The 12,369-nt window shown below is 43.1% G+C and overlaps 6 protein-coding genes across 6 annotated transcripts; 4 read left to right on the forward strand and 2 right to left on the reverse strand.

The window, feature by feature from the left end:
* Positions 1–388: 388 nt before the first annotated feature.
* K450DRAFT_297687 (uncharacterized protein) lies at positions 389–1,871 on the reverse strand. The gene is made up of 2 exons (XM_051593670.1): positions 1,159–1,871; positions 389–1,090 (listed from the first exon to the last, which is right to left on the reverse strand). Exons 1-2 carry the CDS (start codon positions 1,854–1,856, stop codon positions 784–786), a joined length of 1,005 nt encoding a protein of 334 aa, XP_051447704.1. The 5' UTR covers positions 1,857–1,871; the 3' UTR covers positions 389–783.
* Positions 1,872–2,773: 902 nt separating this feature from the next.
* K450DRAFT_226473 (uncharacterized protein) lies at positions 2,774–4,360 on the forward strand. The gene is made up of 6 exons (XM_051586571.1): positions 2,774–2,910; positions 2,975–3,131; positions 3,199–3,264; positions 3,336–3,642; positions 3,710–4,152; positions 4,216–4,360. The coding sequence occupies exons 1-6, from the start codon at positions 2,789–2,791 to the stop codon at positions 4,264–4,266; spliced, it is 1,146 nt and encodes a 381-aa protein (XP_051447705.1). The 5' UTR covers positions 2,774–2,788; the 3' UTR covers positions 4,267–4,360.
* Positions 4,361–6,794: 2,434 nt separating this feature from the next.
* K450DRAFT_184247 (uncharacterized protein) lies at positions 6,795–8,653 on the reverse strand. The gene is made up of 4 exons (XM_051584407.1): positions 8,629–8,653; positions 8,047–8,544; positions 7,919–7,979; positions 6,795–7,856 (listed from the first exon to the last, which is right to left on the reverse strand). Exons 2-4 carry the CDS (start codon positions 8,425–8,427, stop codon positions 7,099–7,101), a joined length of 1,200 nt encoding a protein of 399 aa, XP_051447706.1. The 5' UTR covers positions 8,428–8,544; positions 8,629–8,653; the 3' UTR covers positions 6,795–7,098.
* A 287-nt stretch (positions 8,654–8,940) lies between these two features.
* Positions 8,941–9,754, forward strand: K450DRAFT_226479 (uncharacterized protein). The gene is made up of 2 exons (XM_051586572.1): positions 8,941–8,972; positions 9,044–9,754. The coding sequence occupies exons 1-2, from the start codon at positions 8,970–8,972 to the stop codon at positions 9,725–9,727; spliced, it is 687 nt and encodes a 228-aa protein (XP_051447707.1). The 5' UTR covers positions 8,941–8,969; the 3' UTR covers positions 9,728–9,754.
* On the forward strand, positions 9,745–10,849 carry K450DRAFT_137967 (uncharacterized protein). The gene is made up of 2 exons (XM_051583954.1): positions 9,745–9,984; positions 10,049–10,849. The coding sequence occupies exons 1-2, from the start codon at positions 9,781–9,783 to the stop codon at positions 10,748–10,750; spliced, it is 906 nt and encodes a 301-aa protein (XP_051447708.1). The 5' UTR covers positions 9,745–9,780; the 3' UTR covers positions 10,751–10,849.
* Position 10,850: 1 nt separating this feature from the next.
* Positions 10,851–12,287, forward strand: K450DRAFT_226486 (uncharacterized protein). Its single transcript, XM_051586573.1, has 7 exons — positions 10,851–11,028; positions 11,092–11,242; positions 11,314–11,403; positions 11,469–11,534; positions 11,606–11,869; positions 11,941–12,052; positions 12,159–12,287. The coding sequence occupies exons 1-7, from the start codon at positions 10,889–10,891 to the stop codon at positions 12,248–12,250; spliced, it is 915 nt and encodes a 304-aa protein (XP_051447709.1). The 5' UTR covers positions 10,851–10,888; the 3' UTR covers positions 12,251–12,287.
* Positions 12,288–12,369: the final 82 nt, after the last annotated feature.

Consider the following 12,369-nt stretch of genomic DNA (forward strand, 5'->3'; position numbering starts at 1 on the left):
AGAGCATGACTGAGTTTTAAAAGCCAATAGAAGTCAATGCATTTGACTGAGTAAGTCACAGCGCAAAAGCCAAGTAAAGAAATTTTGTGCCAGGTCTGGTGGATAGCTTGAATTGGTGAAGTGTGAGCAATGCAGTTTAGTCACAGGGTAGATGAGCCAAACTCTTTGGCAACTTGGGCATTCAAACTACCAGACTCATCTGAAGCGGCTAATGCGCAGCCGTCTGAGTGTAGACGATGTCATAGTGTCTCCTCATAGCTAGAAAGACTTGTAGTTTGTTCGTTCACGTAATTTTTATGGATGATATTAAAGTCGAACCTTTTTGAACGCCATGAATATCAAAGAATTAGGCTTTTCTGAGATAAATTATCAAGGTTACTGAGGAATTCCCATTTCCCAGGCGCTATTTTTCTCGGGCCATCCTTGCCCGCAGTTTCCGGATCCAGGATTTTAACTTTTACTTTGCTTCAGTCAGTGTTCAGCCCAATTCACAGCGGAAACACAGCAATACTTCATTGAACGATATCAGATTTTAGGCGTCCAGTAACATATCAACAAACGTGAAGCGCCGAGAACGGCGAAAGCAAGGCAGTACTTTATGTTCTGCAATATAGGTTGATGTATTATTTGCAGTAAAGTAGGGTAAGATGGTTGATTAATTGCGGGGAAGTCATTACATTTCTAAAGTTCATACACGAATTAAAGTTGTATAAGTATTTACAGAAAGACGAAGATACTGGCTTGCTGGATGAAAGTGACGAGTATGTCCGGGAATTTCCAAATTTAGACTGGTAGCACTGGGATGGGATCATACTGTTGTAAGTTGATACTGCCTTCCTTGCGGGTAGCTCGATTGTTCATGTACTTTTTGATCCTTGAACCAAATACGACCGGTATAAGTGAGATGATGGAGACAATAGCCATCTTGATGATCATGGAAAATGTGAAAATATCGGCTGTTGTATTAATCTGTCCGATGACTTCTCCCGCCTGACATGATACAAAATTATAAGGTAGAGAGCCAAAGAAAGTCGACACGAAAAACGGAATTGCAGGAATTTCCAACATAGGCGCTGCCATGTTCATAAACCTAAAGAAAAATGACTGGTTAGCCATCATGAAAGAGCATATGGGCACCCAATAGTGAGCTGCACTTACCAGTAGGGTGTGAAAGGGAATAGTCTGGCGAATAATAGCCACCAAAAAAGCCCGCCGTTCTTTTTGTTTACATTGACTTGCGTACGAATCACATCCATCTTATTGACAACCCACGTCAAATCCATAAAGGGTTCACAAATAAGATAAGCTAGCAAATATGCTAGAGTGGCGCCTCCTGCCGTCAAAGCGCTTGTCCACAAACCGCCCATGGCTGCTCCATAGAGATAACCGGCTAATAAATTCAAAAGAATGGAACCGGGAATGGAGAAAGCTTGCTGCCATAGATATAACACGGCAAAGACAAAGGTGACATGCATGTATCCCGTCGAAGTTTCTTGTGCAACCTGCTCAAGATGAATGGCCGACTCTTTCAGTTCAGAGAGCGTCCGTGGGATCTCAATATCCAAGGTTTCGTGGGCTAGTACAAGACAAAGTCCAAGTGATGCTAAGGCGATGGTGATGAATATCGCTACTCGCACCAAAACCCTGTGTATAGTTTTTTTTTGTTGTATTGGTTGTGCTTCGCCATAAATGCACTCGTCGTCATATGTTATATGGGATTCTTCATCAGTTACAGGATGAGACGGCTTTAAGGTCGATTTTCCAGTGATGCTATCTACCGAGCATGCCGGGTCTCCCTCTTCCAAGTCAAGGCGATGGCGAGAGTTCGGTAAAGTATCGAGGACAACAGCACTCATGACCGGCCAAGGCAGGAAACAAAAGAAAAAGAAAGAGAAGAAGGTTAAGTGAGCGGAATTGTAAAGGGAAAACTTTTTCAACATTTATCTTTCGGAATTTCCGGCCCGATTGTAAAGAGTTGGTGGAGTCGCGGACTCGCGGATTTACCATAGATTTAACCTTCGATGAAATTTAAGTCTTGGCAAGGATGTCGCTCTACCTGACATTTAAACAGTCCTCTTAACACGGTGTTACCATCTTCTTGAGTGTATATCCAAGTACCGCTACTCTTATTATTGGTGTCACAGTAGTATATATCAATTCATCTGTTTCACTTTGAGACCCTTTCATGACGATCATATCATTGGTACATCTTGGTTTTGAAACGCGTGTTATTTGAGACATCCCGACAACCTGCGTTGCATGCGCTCTCAATCATAAAGAGAACATATTCTACTATTCGGCAGTTGTATCTATGTACCTTCGTTTGCAGATCAGGTATGCCTAGGCTGCTAAAGCTCGTTATAGTGATAGGCCGACTTGCTCAAAATTATTGATTTCGGACTACTTGACTGAGAACAATTCTTTTGGGGATTAATGTCATCTTTGGAATACCGATCATTCACCCAGTCACTCACAGCGAGAAATGAGTGAAGAATGGCTTCATTTGATGGGGGTGGTCGTCGATAGAACATGTTTATTGTGTAGAGTATCTTTCTACTGAGTATTTTCAGCTTAGGCTTACGATGGAAAGCTTGAATAAACTGTAGATACTGTAAATGAAAGTCTCCCGTTTACATTGGTAAAGTAAGGTATTGCAATACAGAAACGAAAGCACGTTCTGCATGGACGCACAGCAAGGAAATTGGAAGAGGCTCATTTGAGTGACAGCACTTTTTGGCACCGGCTTTGAAAAGTCCGACGAGGCGAAGGCCACGACTTTATCAGGTTCATGTCTTTACTCGCCGACATTCGCGAAGCTGTTTATGCGCTCACAGGTTGCTGCTTCCCAGCGCATCCAGCAATAAAAGTGAATGGAAGAACGTATCGAATAATAAAGCTTCTCGGAGAAGGGTAATGTCGCAGGCGTTCTTTACTGATGAAGCACTAAATGAATGCTGACACTTTTATGTTGCAGAGGCTTTTCTTTTGTCTACCTCGCAGAAGACCAAAGTGGTCGTTTATTTGCCATGAAAAAGATACGCTGTACGTTTGGTACAGAGACTGTCGATGAGGCTCTTAAGGAAGTTGAAATGTACAGAAAGTTTCCTCACCGAAATATCATTAAAGTTCTGGTAAGGATCAGCGAACGAACAAAAGCCCTCTCAATATCCTGATCGCACTCATAACATTATATATAAGGATACTTGCACACAAAGCGAGCCGGATCAAACAAAAGCTGTTTATATTTTCCTGCCATTCTACAGGGTAGGTAATGGGGATAGTGAGTTCTGCGTACGACCAGTGTTGCTGATTTTACTCTTCTTGGCACTATTTAGAAAGGCAACTTGCAGGATGCTATAAACAACCACAATCTCAACAACACCTTCTTCTCTGAAAAAGAAATGCTTAGACTCTTCAGGGATGTATGCAAAGCTGTCAAGGTATTGCACACCTACAAAGTGACCGAGGGCAGTGGTCGTGCAACCTCCATGAGTGAAGACGACGAAACCGAACACACTGATATAGGACAGGAACAGCCGAGTCAGGCATTATTAACCAACGAGGAACAACAAGAAGAGGAGCCGGCTACTGTGAATGTTTCAAGTATGGAAACGGAAAATGTTGGAGAGTTCGTCCCATATGGTGAGTGCCGTGCTATAGATCGCCTCCGCACCCACTCGTCTTGTATTAATGGTTTTGCCGTATTGAGCCCATCGCGACATAAAGCCCGGAAATGTGTTGATTGCTGATGATGGAAAAACGCCTATTCTCATGGACTTTGGATCTGTCGCCCGAGCTAGAGTCAACATCACAAATCGACAAGTGGCTATTGCACAACAAGATTTAGCAGCACAGCAATGCTCAATGCCTTATCGTGCGCCTGAATTATTCGATGTTAAGACAGACTCTGTTCTGGACGAGAAAGTCGACATTTGGTCATTAGGATGTACTCTGTATGCGATGGCTTACGGACAAAGTCCTTTCGAAGCCAACATGAATGAACAGGGTGGCTCGATGGCTCTTGCTGTGTTGAATGGACAGTTTAAGTTCCCAGCCGACCCACAATTAGAACGTCTCTATGGGCAAGGACTGCGTGATTTCATAACTTGGATGTTGTCGATCAATCCCAGCCAGCGACCCGACATCCATCAGGTAAGCGACATTATGGTGGCCTGGTTAAAGTATATCATCTAACATGTCATTCATGGTTTTTAGGTTATTGAGAGAGCAGAGCAGTTAATGCAAACTGCTAGAGAGGCACAATAAAAATCTCTTATAGGATGAAGTCATGATAGAGATACATGTTTATCAAGTCTATGTCAATAATACAAGTTTTATGACCAAAATTTATAGCATCATACGATACACGGCTTTACTCTCTAAACTGCAGCCTATGCGCTGTTTCTTCTGTTGTACTTGTGCTAGTCATTGGATTTGCACATGTTTATATGGCGATAGGTCCAGTGCATCATTAAGTTGGGCTGAACACACTAGACCGACGGAAAGGTTTATTTAATTACGGCAATCATAGCGACCATTTGGAGTGGTACTGATGGACATTGGGAAGGACAGCGATATTAACTAGCGCTGCTACATTGCATTTTCAAGTCTAACGACTGTGATGATACCCATTGAGCTGAAGCCGCACTACCTTTCAGGCATCGATGCAGATATACAAAGCTGACTATTAATACACACAGAACTTGTGTCTGTTTCAATGTCAACAGTCCTCACAATGAGTTTTTGGCAAGCAAAACGTGTAATTTTATTGAAAGTTAAGTAGCTAAATCCCATCTCGTTGGCATGGATACTCCAGCGTAAAGAAAGTATTTTTGAACCAACAGATGGATCATCCATTTCTTAGGGCTACATCGAAGCCTCGCCAGACTATATTGATTGGCAGCCCACTAACAGTGCGTCTCCTTGTAATGTTCGATTAAGCATGTCGCTAAATCCAGGTTGCATACTTCAAATCGGGAGACACCGTTTGGCGAGGATCTTTCGTACGGAACTCGGTTAGGGTGTAGAACTAGGGAAATACCGATTTCACGATTATATTCTGAAGGAGCAAGTTGAACGATGTTCGAGTGTGACGTTAGGATTGTCCTTTCGCAAACAAGGGTACTTCGGCATAGGCTGCATTTTGTGGCTTTAGTTCAGCACTCTCATCATGTTGGACCTCGACAACTCCATAAAAGTTGGAAGAAGCTACGAGGTCCCGATACAAGGCCACCCCAGATGAATAAATGAGACTTGGTCAATCGCAACAATGTTGATAGGCATATATTTACATTTAGTGTATATGCATGGCGAGCGTACAGTCCTGTCCTACGGGTAGAGGGATCTGAATCGCTTGTCCTTTCGCCAACGTGTCCAAGGCGTAATGTTATTATTTGTCTCACTGTCATGGTTCGATTATAGAAATGAGCAGCGAATTAATTTAAGGAACTCAGCCCAATCGACTAAGTGCCGGATTAATCCACATTAATGGTTGTTGGCGGCATTTGCTGGCACGTAGTCTTTTGCATCGAAGATGGAAACAACAGGATGCTGGAGTACTGGTGGCACTGCGCTTGCCTTTTAGCCGGAGCATGAAATATTTCAGTGGTAGGTCATGCGCCGAAGTTAACCAATGGCTGAGCAAGCATAGGAGGACTTCAGTAGAATAAATGTATAGAAGCTGGATCACAGTGTTGAATGTAGCCGACGTATAAAAGATCAGTCACAAATGGACGCTGTTGGTGATACACATGATTTGATTTAAAGCCAAATCAGTGCAGCAGATCCAAAGATTTGGATTGAGCACAATTGTTTGACCGCCCTCGCAGGGTTTGTTTCTGGCAAGGGTTCTCCTTGCCCTGAATGTTGGTGATGGGCATTCAGAAGAACTTGTGCATTGAAGGAGTGGGCATTCTGTATTTTGAGAAGGAAGCTCTGCAATGCTGTGCATTCGCCCTCTGGGCGAAAGCAACAGCGACATATGCGTTCCCTGGTAAGGTCGTGGTTGCTCACTCTGAGACTATAAATTTTCAATTTGCATGGCCCGCCACGTCATCAAAGGTCAATGGCGTGGGTGTTGATTGAATATACAGTATGTGGTACAAAGCCTTAAAATATCTTCTTCAATGTTGGTAACCTGGATGCTGTCATTAAAAACTGCAGCAGTTGCAGTTTGTTAGGTTAACATTTGGTCAATGGTGTCTACAATATGCAAAAGCCAATTTCAAAACATGTAAAAAATCTAAAAATGAAAACCGTCTAAATGATGGCCTTGTCGCGCTACATATCAGATATGGCCAGTTTGACCGTGGAACGAAGAACCATTGTTGGGTATGATGCTAAACTTCATGATCCTCTTGACGTCTCATTAATCCAGGTAACATAATCACTCTGTTGTGATATAGATATCAAATCTGTTCATCTCGCGAAAGCAAAGCTGTGCTTGTTAAATTCAGTCGCGACTCGAGAAACAGCCTGAAGCTGTCAACTTCACTAGTAAAAATCAGGTTGAAACTGGTGCTTCGATATCAGCCGTGAATAGAGTCCTTTTGCAGTACATACACGGTTTGAGAAATTTGCTAAACCCATTGTCACTTTGTTGGAAGCAAATTCGCACTGCGCCCATTCCATCTATTTTGATATAGCGAGTGCAGTGTTGCGAGCCATCGAACAGGGATACTTATACCTGAAGATTTTAGTTTGCCCACTGTGGATTTCACATTTTGTTTCAAGAACAATCAACGTATTCCATACCCCTTCTTCTACTAAGTATCATATCACGGCCTAATCTTTTTTAATAACGACGCTCTCAACGCCAATAACCATTTTTATTATGTCGCTACAGTAATTGTTAACAAAAAGTTGCATTGCATGCGACAAATATATCTGGATTAGGAATCCAGTTACTGCCAGATTGAATCAAATTTAATACATGCTCTAAAGTATTGTCACGTAAGTGTTCAACGAATGACAAGAAGTTCCTCTTATATACTCAAAATGTAGCATAGGGGATGTCTAGCATGTTGAGAATGGGAGAGGGGAATGGGGGAAATAAAGGAAAGAGTTAATATTTTGATAGAAGCTTGACTATGATCATGCCTAGTAATAATCAGGATTGTAGCCAAACGAACGTAGTTCTTCACATGATTTCATGGGCATCTTCAATGCCTGTTGGTATCGTTCTTCGTCGTATCCAATTCCAAAGAGACCGCCCCTCGCTTGGTTGATTCTAGCAGCCCGAACTTGTTTCTCATTTTGGCAGTGGGATTGTAAACCTCGTACCCAAGTGATCTCTACATTTTGTTCGAACTCTCGCAATTTTCTGGCATTCTTTTCATAGCTTCCAAAGGCATTAGGATTGACATAATAATGGACCTTGTGTTGTCGTGTTGCGCGAGCTTGTGAGTAGAGCGACGTACGATCAAATGCGAATTGCGGCGTGCTCTCAGAGAACAGGCTCGATAAGATCGAGACACCGAATAGTAGAAGCAATGGTAGTAATTGTGCCAAGGTCATCCACGTTGAAGTGGGTTGTTGTCTCTGTCCAGGATCCGGTCGAGCACCAGCGGTATTGAATGTACGAGTACGGAAACCAGGACCGACAAAAGTCGCGCTCCGGAACCCTGGACCGAACCCAGCACCGTTGAAGCCTCCTCCTCCGAAAAATGCGTTGAATAGGTCTTCTGGACTCAGTTCTTCGCCGCCAAATTGAGATGCTGCATACCGTTGTTGATGGAATTGGTTGAACATGGATGATGCTGATGCTCCACCGCCTCGCTGCTCTGGGTCACCACCGCCAGCATCGAAAACGGCTCGCTTTTGTGTATCAGAAAGTACTGTAAATGCTTTGGAAATCACTATGTTCCCTTGTATTAGAATTGTGACTTGAAAAAGTCCAAACCACTACTAAGATACTTACTTTTAAATGCTTCATCTGCTCCAGGTGCACCATTCTTGTCGGGATGGAATTGTAACGCAAGCTACACGAAGAGCGAATCAGTCTAATTTGCTGCACAACCTAAAAGTAAGGGGAGAGATCTAGCTCACCTTTCGATACGACTTCTTTATCTCTCCATCTGTGCACGTTTTCTCCAAACTCAGGATCTTGTAATAATCCGTTCCGCAAGCCCTTATACGCTTAACAGCGTCTATTTGTTCCTGTGTATATTCTCTGCTTTGAGCTTTATGTTCTCTACGTTTTACGTTTTCGGCTGTTGACGACGCACTGGCATTGGATCCGGAAGTTGTTGCTGATGATGGGTTTTTAGCTTTGTCTTCTGCCTTGGTCAGGAACGCTTTAGCATCATCGGTGGGGTAAAGCGAGATGGATTTCTTTGTCAATTTAACTGCAGCTGGGTAATTTCCTGTCCCATAGTGATTCTTAGCTATAGCCAAGCAGCGAAGAGCTTCTTCCTTGTTAACTTCCATCGGGGCGTAGGACAGATGGGTATGGTGGAATGAGCGGAGGAGAGACCAGAGAAAAAAAAGACAGCTCAAGCTGACCCCAAGTGGTGAACCATGGAAAAGGTGGTCCAATCAGGTTGTCTGAATCAAATTTTCCATTTCCTGGTCAGCTCATACGTGGACGAAGATGTGTCTCAGAAGGTTAGAACGACAGTAAGAACTTGCCAGTGTTCGCAACGACTGATGTCCTTCAGATTGATATAATAAGAATGGGAGAAAATGCTTGGAAAATTGGTGGATGAAGTAGTTTTATAGTCCTATGGGGAACCCCAATATCTGTTTGAATGCTATCATGTGAAAAGAATAACGGTAAAAGATAAGCTGAATATTGAATTAATTCCATCTAAAAGAGGTCGATGATGTAGCAATAGAAAAAGCTTCTAGCATGAAAAAAAGTATTTTTCTTCTGTACTGGTGGTTAACTGCACCATCTAAAGGAGGGTTTTGTAACTCAAACCTGCAAATTATTCGGTGCCTTTTTTTTCGACGGAATTGCACTGTTCCAAATGGTCAGTAAAGGCCCCACTTGACTTCTCTATTCAGTTTCTTTGGCTCAGACCTTTTCTTTTTTTTACTTTAGATTGACCGCCAGTCGCCAATCTCTTATGGCGAATTATCCAAATTGGATCGACCTATCGCTCATCGAGGCATTCGATCGCGACCTTTGAATGCAGTAGCAGATCTGACAGCGACATTAGACGACACTAGTGGTACAACGAAAGATACGTTGGATACCTATCTAAAGGACTTGGAGGATCGGAAAAAAGGTTTGAAAGAAACCTGGAATAGTAGTGTGTATCGAACCACGCACTCTACAGATGCACAAGGCAATTCAATAGCCAGTGCCTTTGACACCAATTTTGTGTTTCCTGTGGCCACAAACACCAAATCTAAACAGAATAGCGTACCGCGACGACGCGTGGAATCGATCAAAGACAAGGAAACGGATACTACATCCAAGCGATTTTCAACGCCATTGTTGGATATGCCCACGCCAACTCGCTTCGAAGTGGCAGATCTTGAATCAGACATAAATGCTGCACCTTATCAGAGAATTCAGGAATGGCGATCCGACACTGCAAAGAACGATATAAACGAACCTGTTCGATGGGAGCTGAAGCATTGGCATTTACTCGAATACTGGTACGGTATCCTTGACCACAATGTGGATGAAGCAGCTCAAGCCTTTTATGAGCAGGAATCATTAATCGGCAAAGCTGAGGGTGGTAGCGAATCAATAACCAGGCACAGGTGGCCACTGTAATGTATCAGGTTTTGACTTATTACGAAAGATGGCATAGCATATTCTAACTTTTGATGGACAGGGAGGACATTCGCCGCCGATGTCAGTGCTTGGATACAAACATTCGATACAACGATGGGATATCTCCCAGGAAGAAAAGACGGCGAAGTTCAGTTTCATCTACCGAAAGCCGCTCGTCTATAGCAAGCTCCTGGGCATCCATTGCGGGACAAGCGATTAACAAAATAGCAAATAGATTAATACCCAAACGGCAGAAAGTAAGTATAGAACTGAGAACTCTGTGAAATGTCAGAGCCACGGCTGACTTTTTTAAACTGTTAGATATCCCGTAATATATCCAACATTTCTTTCGATGATGCGTCTTCAGCGGCATCCGTAAACTCTTCGTTCAGGCGTTTATGGACTGATGATAGACCTACGTTAACCAGAAATCGGATCACTGCCAAGGAATTCACACCAAGGCATACAGATGTCAAGGCTGTTATATCCGAAGCGGTATCCGATACCCTTCCTCCTTCGTATGGCGAATACCTGCCAATAAACGATGATAATAAGTCACAACTACCGTTGAAGGATATCACGCCAGAAAGGGAGCTCACACCACCTTTGAATTTTCGACGGCCAACAGGAAGATTTGAGTCGCCTGTAACTATCAGGAATACCCGGACGCCGACACATTCACGGCTTAGAACCGATGAGACTCTTCCAATCACGAACAATACAAAGGACAACAGCCTTCGAATTTGGAGGAAAAGTAGCTATACGAATATCAAAGGCAAGGAAGCAGTCATTAATGAACCAGTAAATGAAGCAGGCGATAACCATTATGCATCAAGCCACGCTTTATTTGGCTCAGAAGCGAGAGTCACAGTAAATTGGCGGGAGGATCCGTCCGCTACTCCAAAGCGAGGTCGCGTTCGGCAACTCTTAAGTCAAATCGAAAATGGCATCCCATTAGATGAGACATTAAACAAGGAGAAAATCCCCTTTTACTCTAGTATAAATACATCACCCTCTCCATAGCTTCACACACTTTTAAATACAATGAAATGGGGGGATTTGAACCTTGGAGCAGTCACAATTTCCTTGTGGGCAGAGGGACACAGCAACCTTCAGAAAAAAAAATTGAGAGCTTTCAACTGACGATCAAGTTTACACGCAATGGACGTTCAAATATTATCGCCAGAGGCACCTTCCAAATCTAATAGCCACAAGAATCAAAATGCCATGGATGTCGATGGTGGTGATGTCCAACTCGTCATGCCAGGCGAAACCATCACAAGTGATCTTCAGTTCATGAGGTATATTATAGTCTCGATCAGGAATAAGTCCCCCACCCGGCATGATTATTAACTTGTTTTCAGAGGTCACGGAACGTATCTTGATTCAGAAAGTACCGTCATATCGTCAGTAGCGGGAGTCGTGGAGCGCGTGAACAAGTTAATATCAGTCAGAGCATTGAAGGCACGGTACACGGGAGAAATTGGTGATATCGTGGTTGGCCGGATCACTGAGGTACCGAATGCTCGCTTTGTTTATATCAGAAAAAAAGTCGAAAGATACTAACGCCATCACAATTGAAAAAGGTTGCACCAAAACGATGGAAGGTGAATGTCAACGGACGACAAGATGCCATTCTCATGCTGAGTGCTATTTCTTTACCCGGAGGCATTCAGGTATGCTTCTGACCCTACCCATGACCTATCAATATCTTGTGGCTGTAACGTTATTTATCCTATAGAGACGAAAAAACGAAGAAGATGAATTGCAGATGCGTAAATTTTTCGCCGAGGGTGATATGGTGGCCGTAAGTGACTATGCTCGTAACGTTCATGATGGTATGGATCAAAAATCGTTAACCTAGGTGTTTCTTCTTAGGCTGAAGTGCAGGCTTTCTTTGTTGACGGAGCGATTGGGCTTCATACGCGAGGTCATCAATTCAGCAAGCTTAGAAATGGCTCCCTCGTTGTTGTTCCATCTGCCCTAGTGCAGCGCTGCAAGTCACATTTTCATCTTCTTCCTTGCGGCGTACATCTAGTGCTCGGTTTGAATGGATACATATGGGTTAGCAAGCCCGTCATTGGTAATCCAGAATCTACTGATGAAGCAGACATCGAGCGAACATACTCCAACAAAAACGATGTAAGGTTTCATGTGGCGGAGAGCTTAATGATGAAGAGGCGGTATCTAACTCATGTGACCTTTTTGATAAGATAATTGACGATGCTGAGCGAGAGAGTATTGCAAGAGTGTGTAATTGTTTGAGGGCGTTGGCCAGGAAATTCATGCATATCAACGACACAATAATTATTTATACTTACGAAGGTAAAGCAAAATATATGGATCAGATAAAATGTGGGAAGAGAAGTGTGACCTGAAATTTATGGCTAACATGACCTGTCGGTGATTACCACATTATCCCTTTCACTAGCATCACTCAAATATCCTGTCAAGGATCTACTGAAGAAGGATGTTGTAGATTCAATTACCTCTGAAGCATCACACAAGTTGACCATGGAATAAATCAGTATTCTAATAAAATGTGCCAAAATTGTACATAATATAATCGGGTGGGATGGGATTTTTGGGGTGTTGGTGTCAGTCGCAGTAACAACAGTCATCTGCCCGCGGTGACTGCTTGA

This window comes from Umbelopsis ramanniana, assembly GCF_025399195.1.
Source record: "Umbelopsis ramanniana AG unplaced genomic scaffold K450scaffold_8, whole genome shotgun sequence".
NCBI lineage: Eukaryota > Fungi > Mucoromycota > Umbelopsidomycetes > Umbelopsidales > Umbelopsidaceae > Umbelopsis > Umbelopsis ramanniana.

Coding starts and splice junctions, on each gene's coding strand:
- K450DRAFT_297687 (XM_051593670.1), bottom strand. CDS start 1,856: ATGAGTGCTGTTGTCCTCGATACTTTACCGAACTCTCGCCATCGCCTT. Junction 1,091..1,158: donor TTCCCTTTCACACCCTACTG/GTAAGTGCAGCT, acceptor ATTTTTCTTTAG/GTTTATGAACATGGCAGCGC.
- K450DRAFT_226473 (XM_051586571.1), top strand. CDS start 2,789: ATGTCTTTACTCGCCGACATTCGCGAAGCTGTTTATGCGCTCACAGGT. Junction 2,911..2,974: donor ATAAAGCTTCTCGGAGAAGG/GTAATGTCGCAG, acceptor TTTATGTTGCAG/AGGCTTTTCTTTTGTCTACC. Junction 3,643..3,709: donor TGGAGAGTTCGTCCCATATG/GTGAGTGCCGTG, acceptor TGCCGTATTGAG/CCCATCGCGACATAAAGCCC.
- K450DRAFT_184247 (XM_051584407.1), bottom strand. CDS start 8,427: ATGGAAGTTAACAAGGAAGAAGCTCTTCGCTGCTTGGCTATAGCTAAG. Junction 7,980..8,046: donor TAAAGAAGTCGTATCGAAAG/GTGAGCTAGATC, acceptor CTCTTCGTGTAG/CTTGCGTTACAATTCCATCC. Junction 7,857..7,918: donor AGCAGATGAAGCATTTAAAA/GTAAGTATCTTA, acceptor AAGGGAACATAG/TGATTTCCAAAGCATTTACA.
- K450DRAFT_137967 (XM_051583954.1), top strand. CDS start 9,781: ATGGACAGGGAGGACATTCGCCGCCGATGTCAGTGCTTGGATACAAAC. Junction 9,985..10,048: donor TAATACCCAAACGGCAGAAA/GTAAGTATAGAA, acceptor TTAAACTGTTAG/ATATCCCGTAATATATCCAA.
- K450DRAFT_226486 (XM_051586573.1), top strand. CDS start 10,889: ATGGACGTTCAAATATTATCGCCAGAGGCACCTTCCAAATCTAATAGC. Junction 11,029..11,091: donor AGTGATCTTCAGTTCATGAG/GTATATTATAGT, acceptor ACTTGTTTTCAG/AGGTCACGGAACGTATCTTG. Junction 11,870..11,940: donor CATACTCCAACAAAAACGAT/GTAAGGTTTCAT, acceptor CTTTTTGATAAG/ATAATTGACGATGCTGAGCG.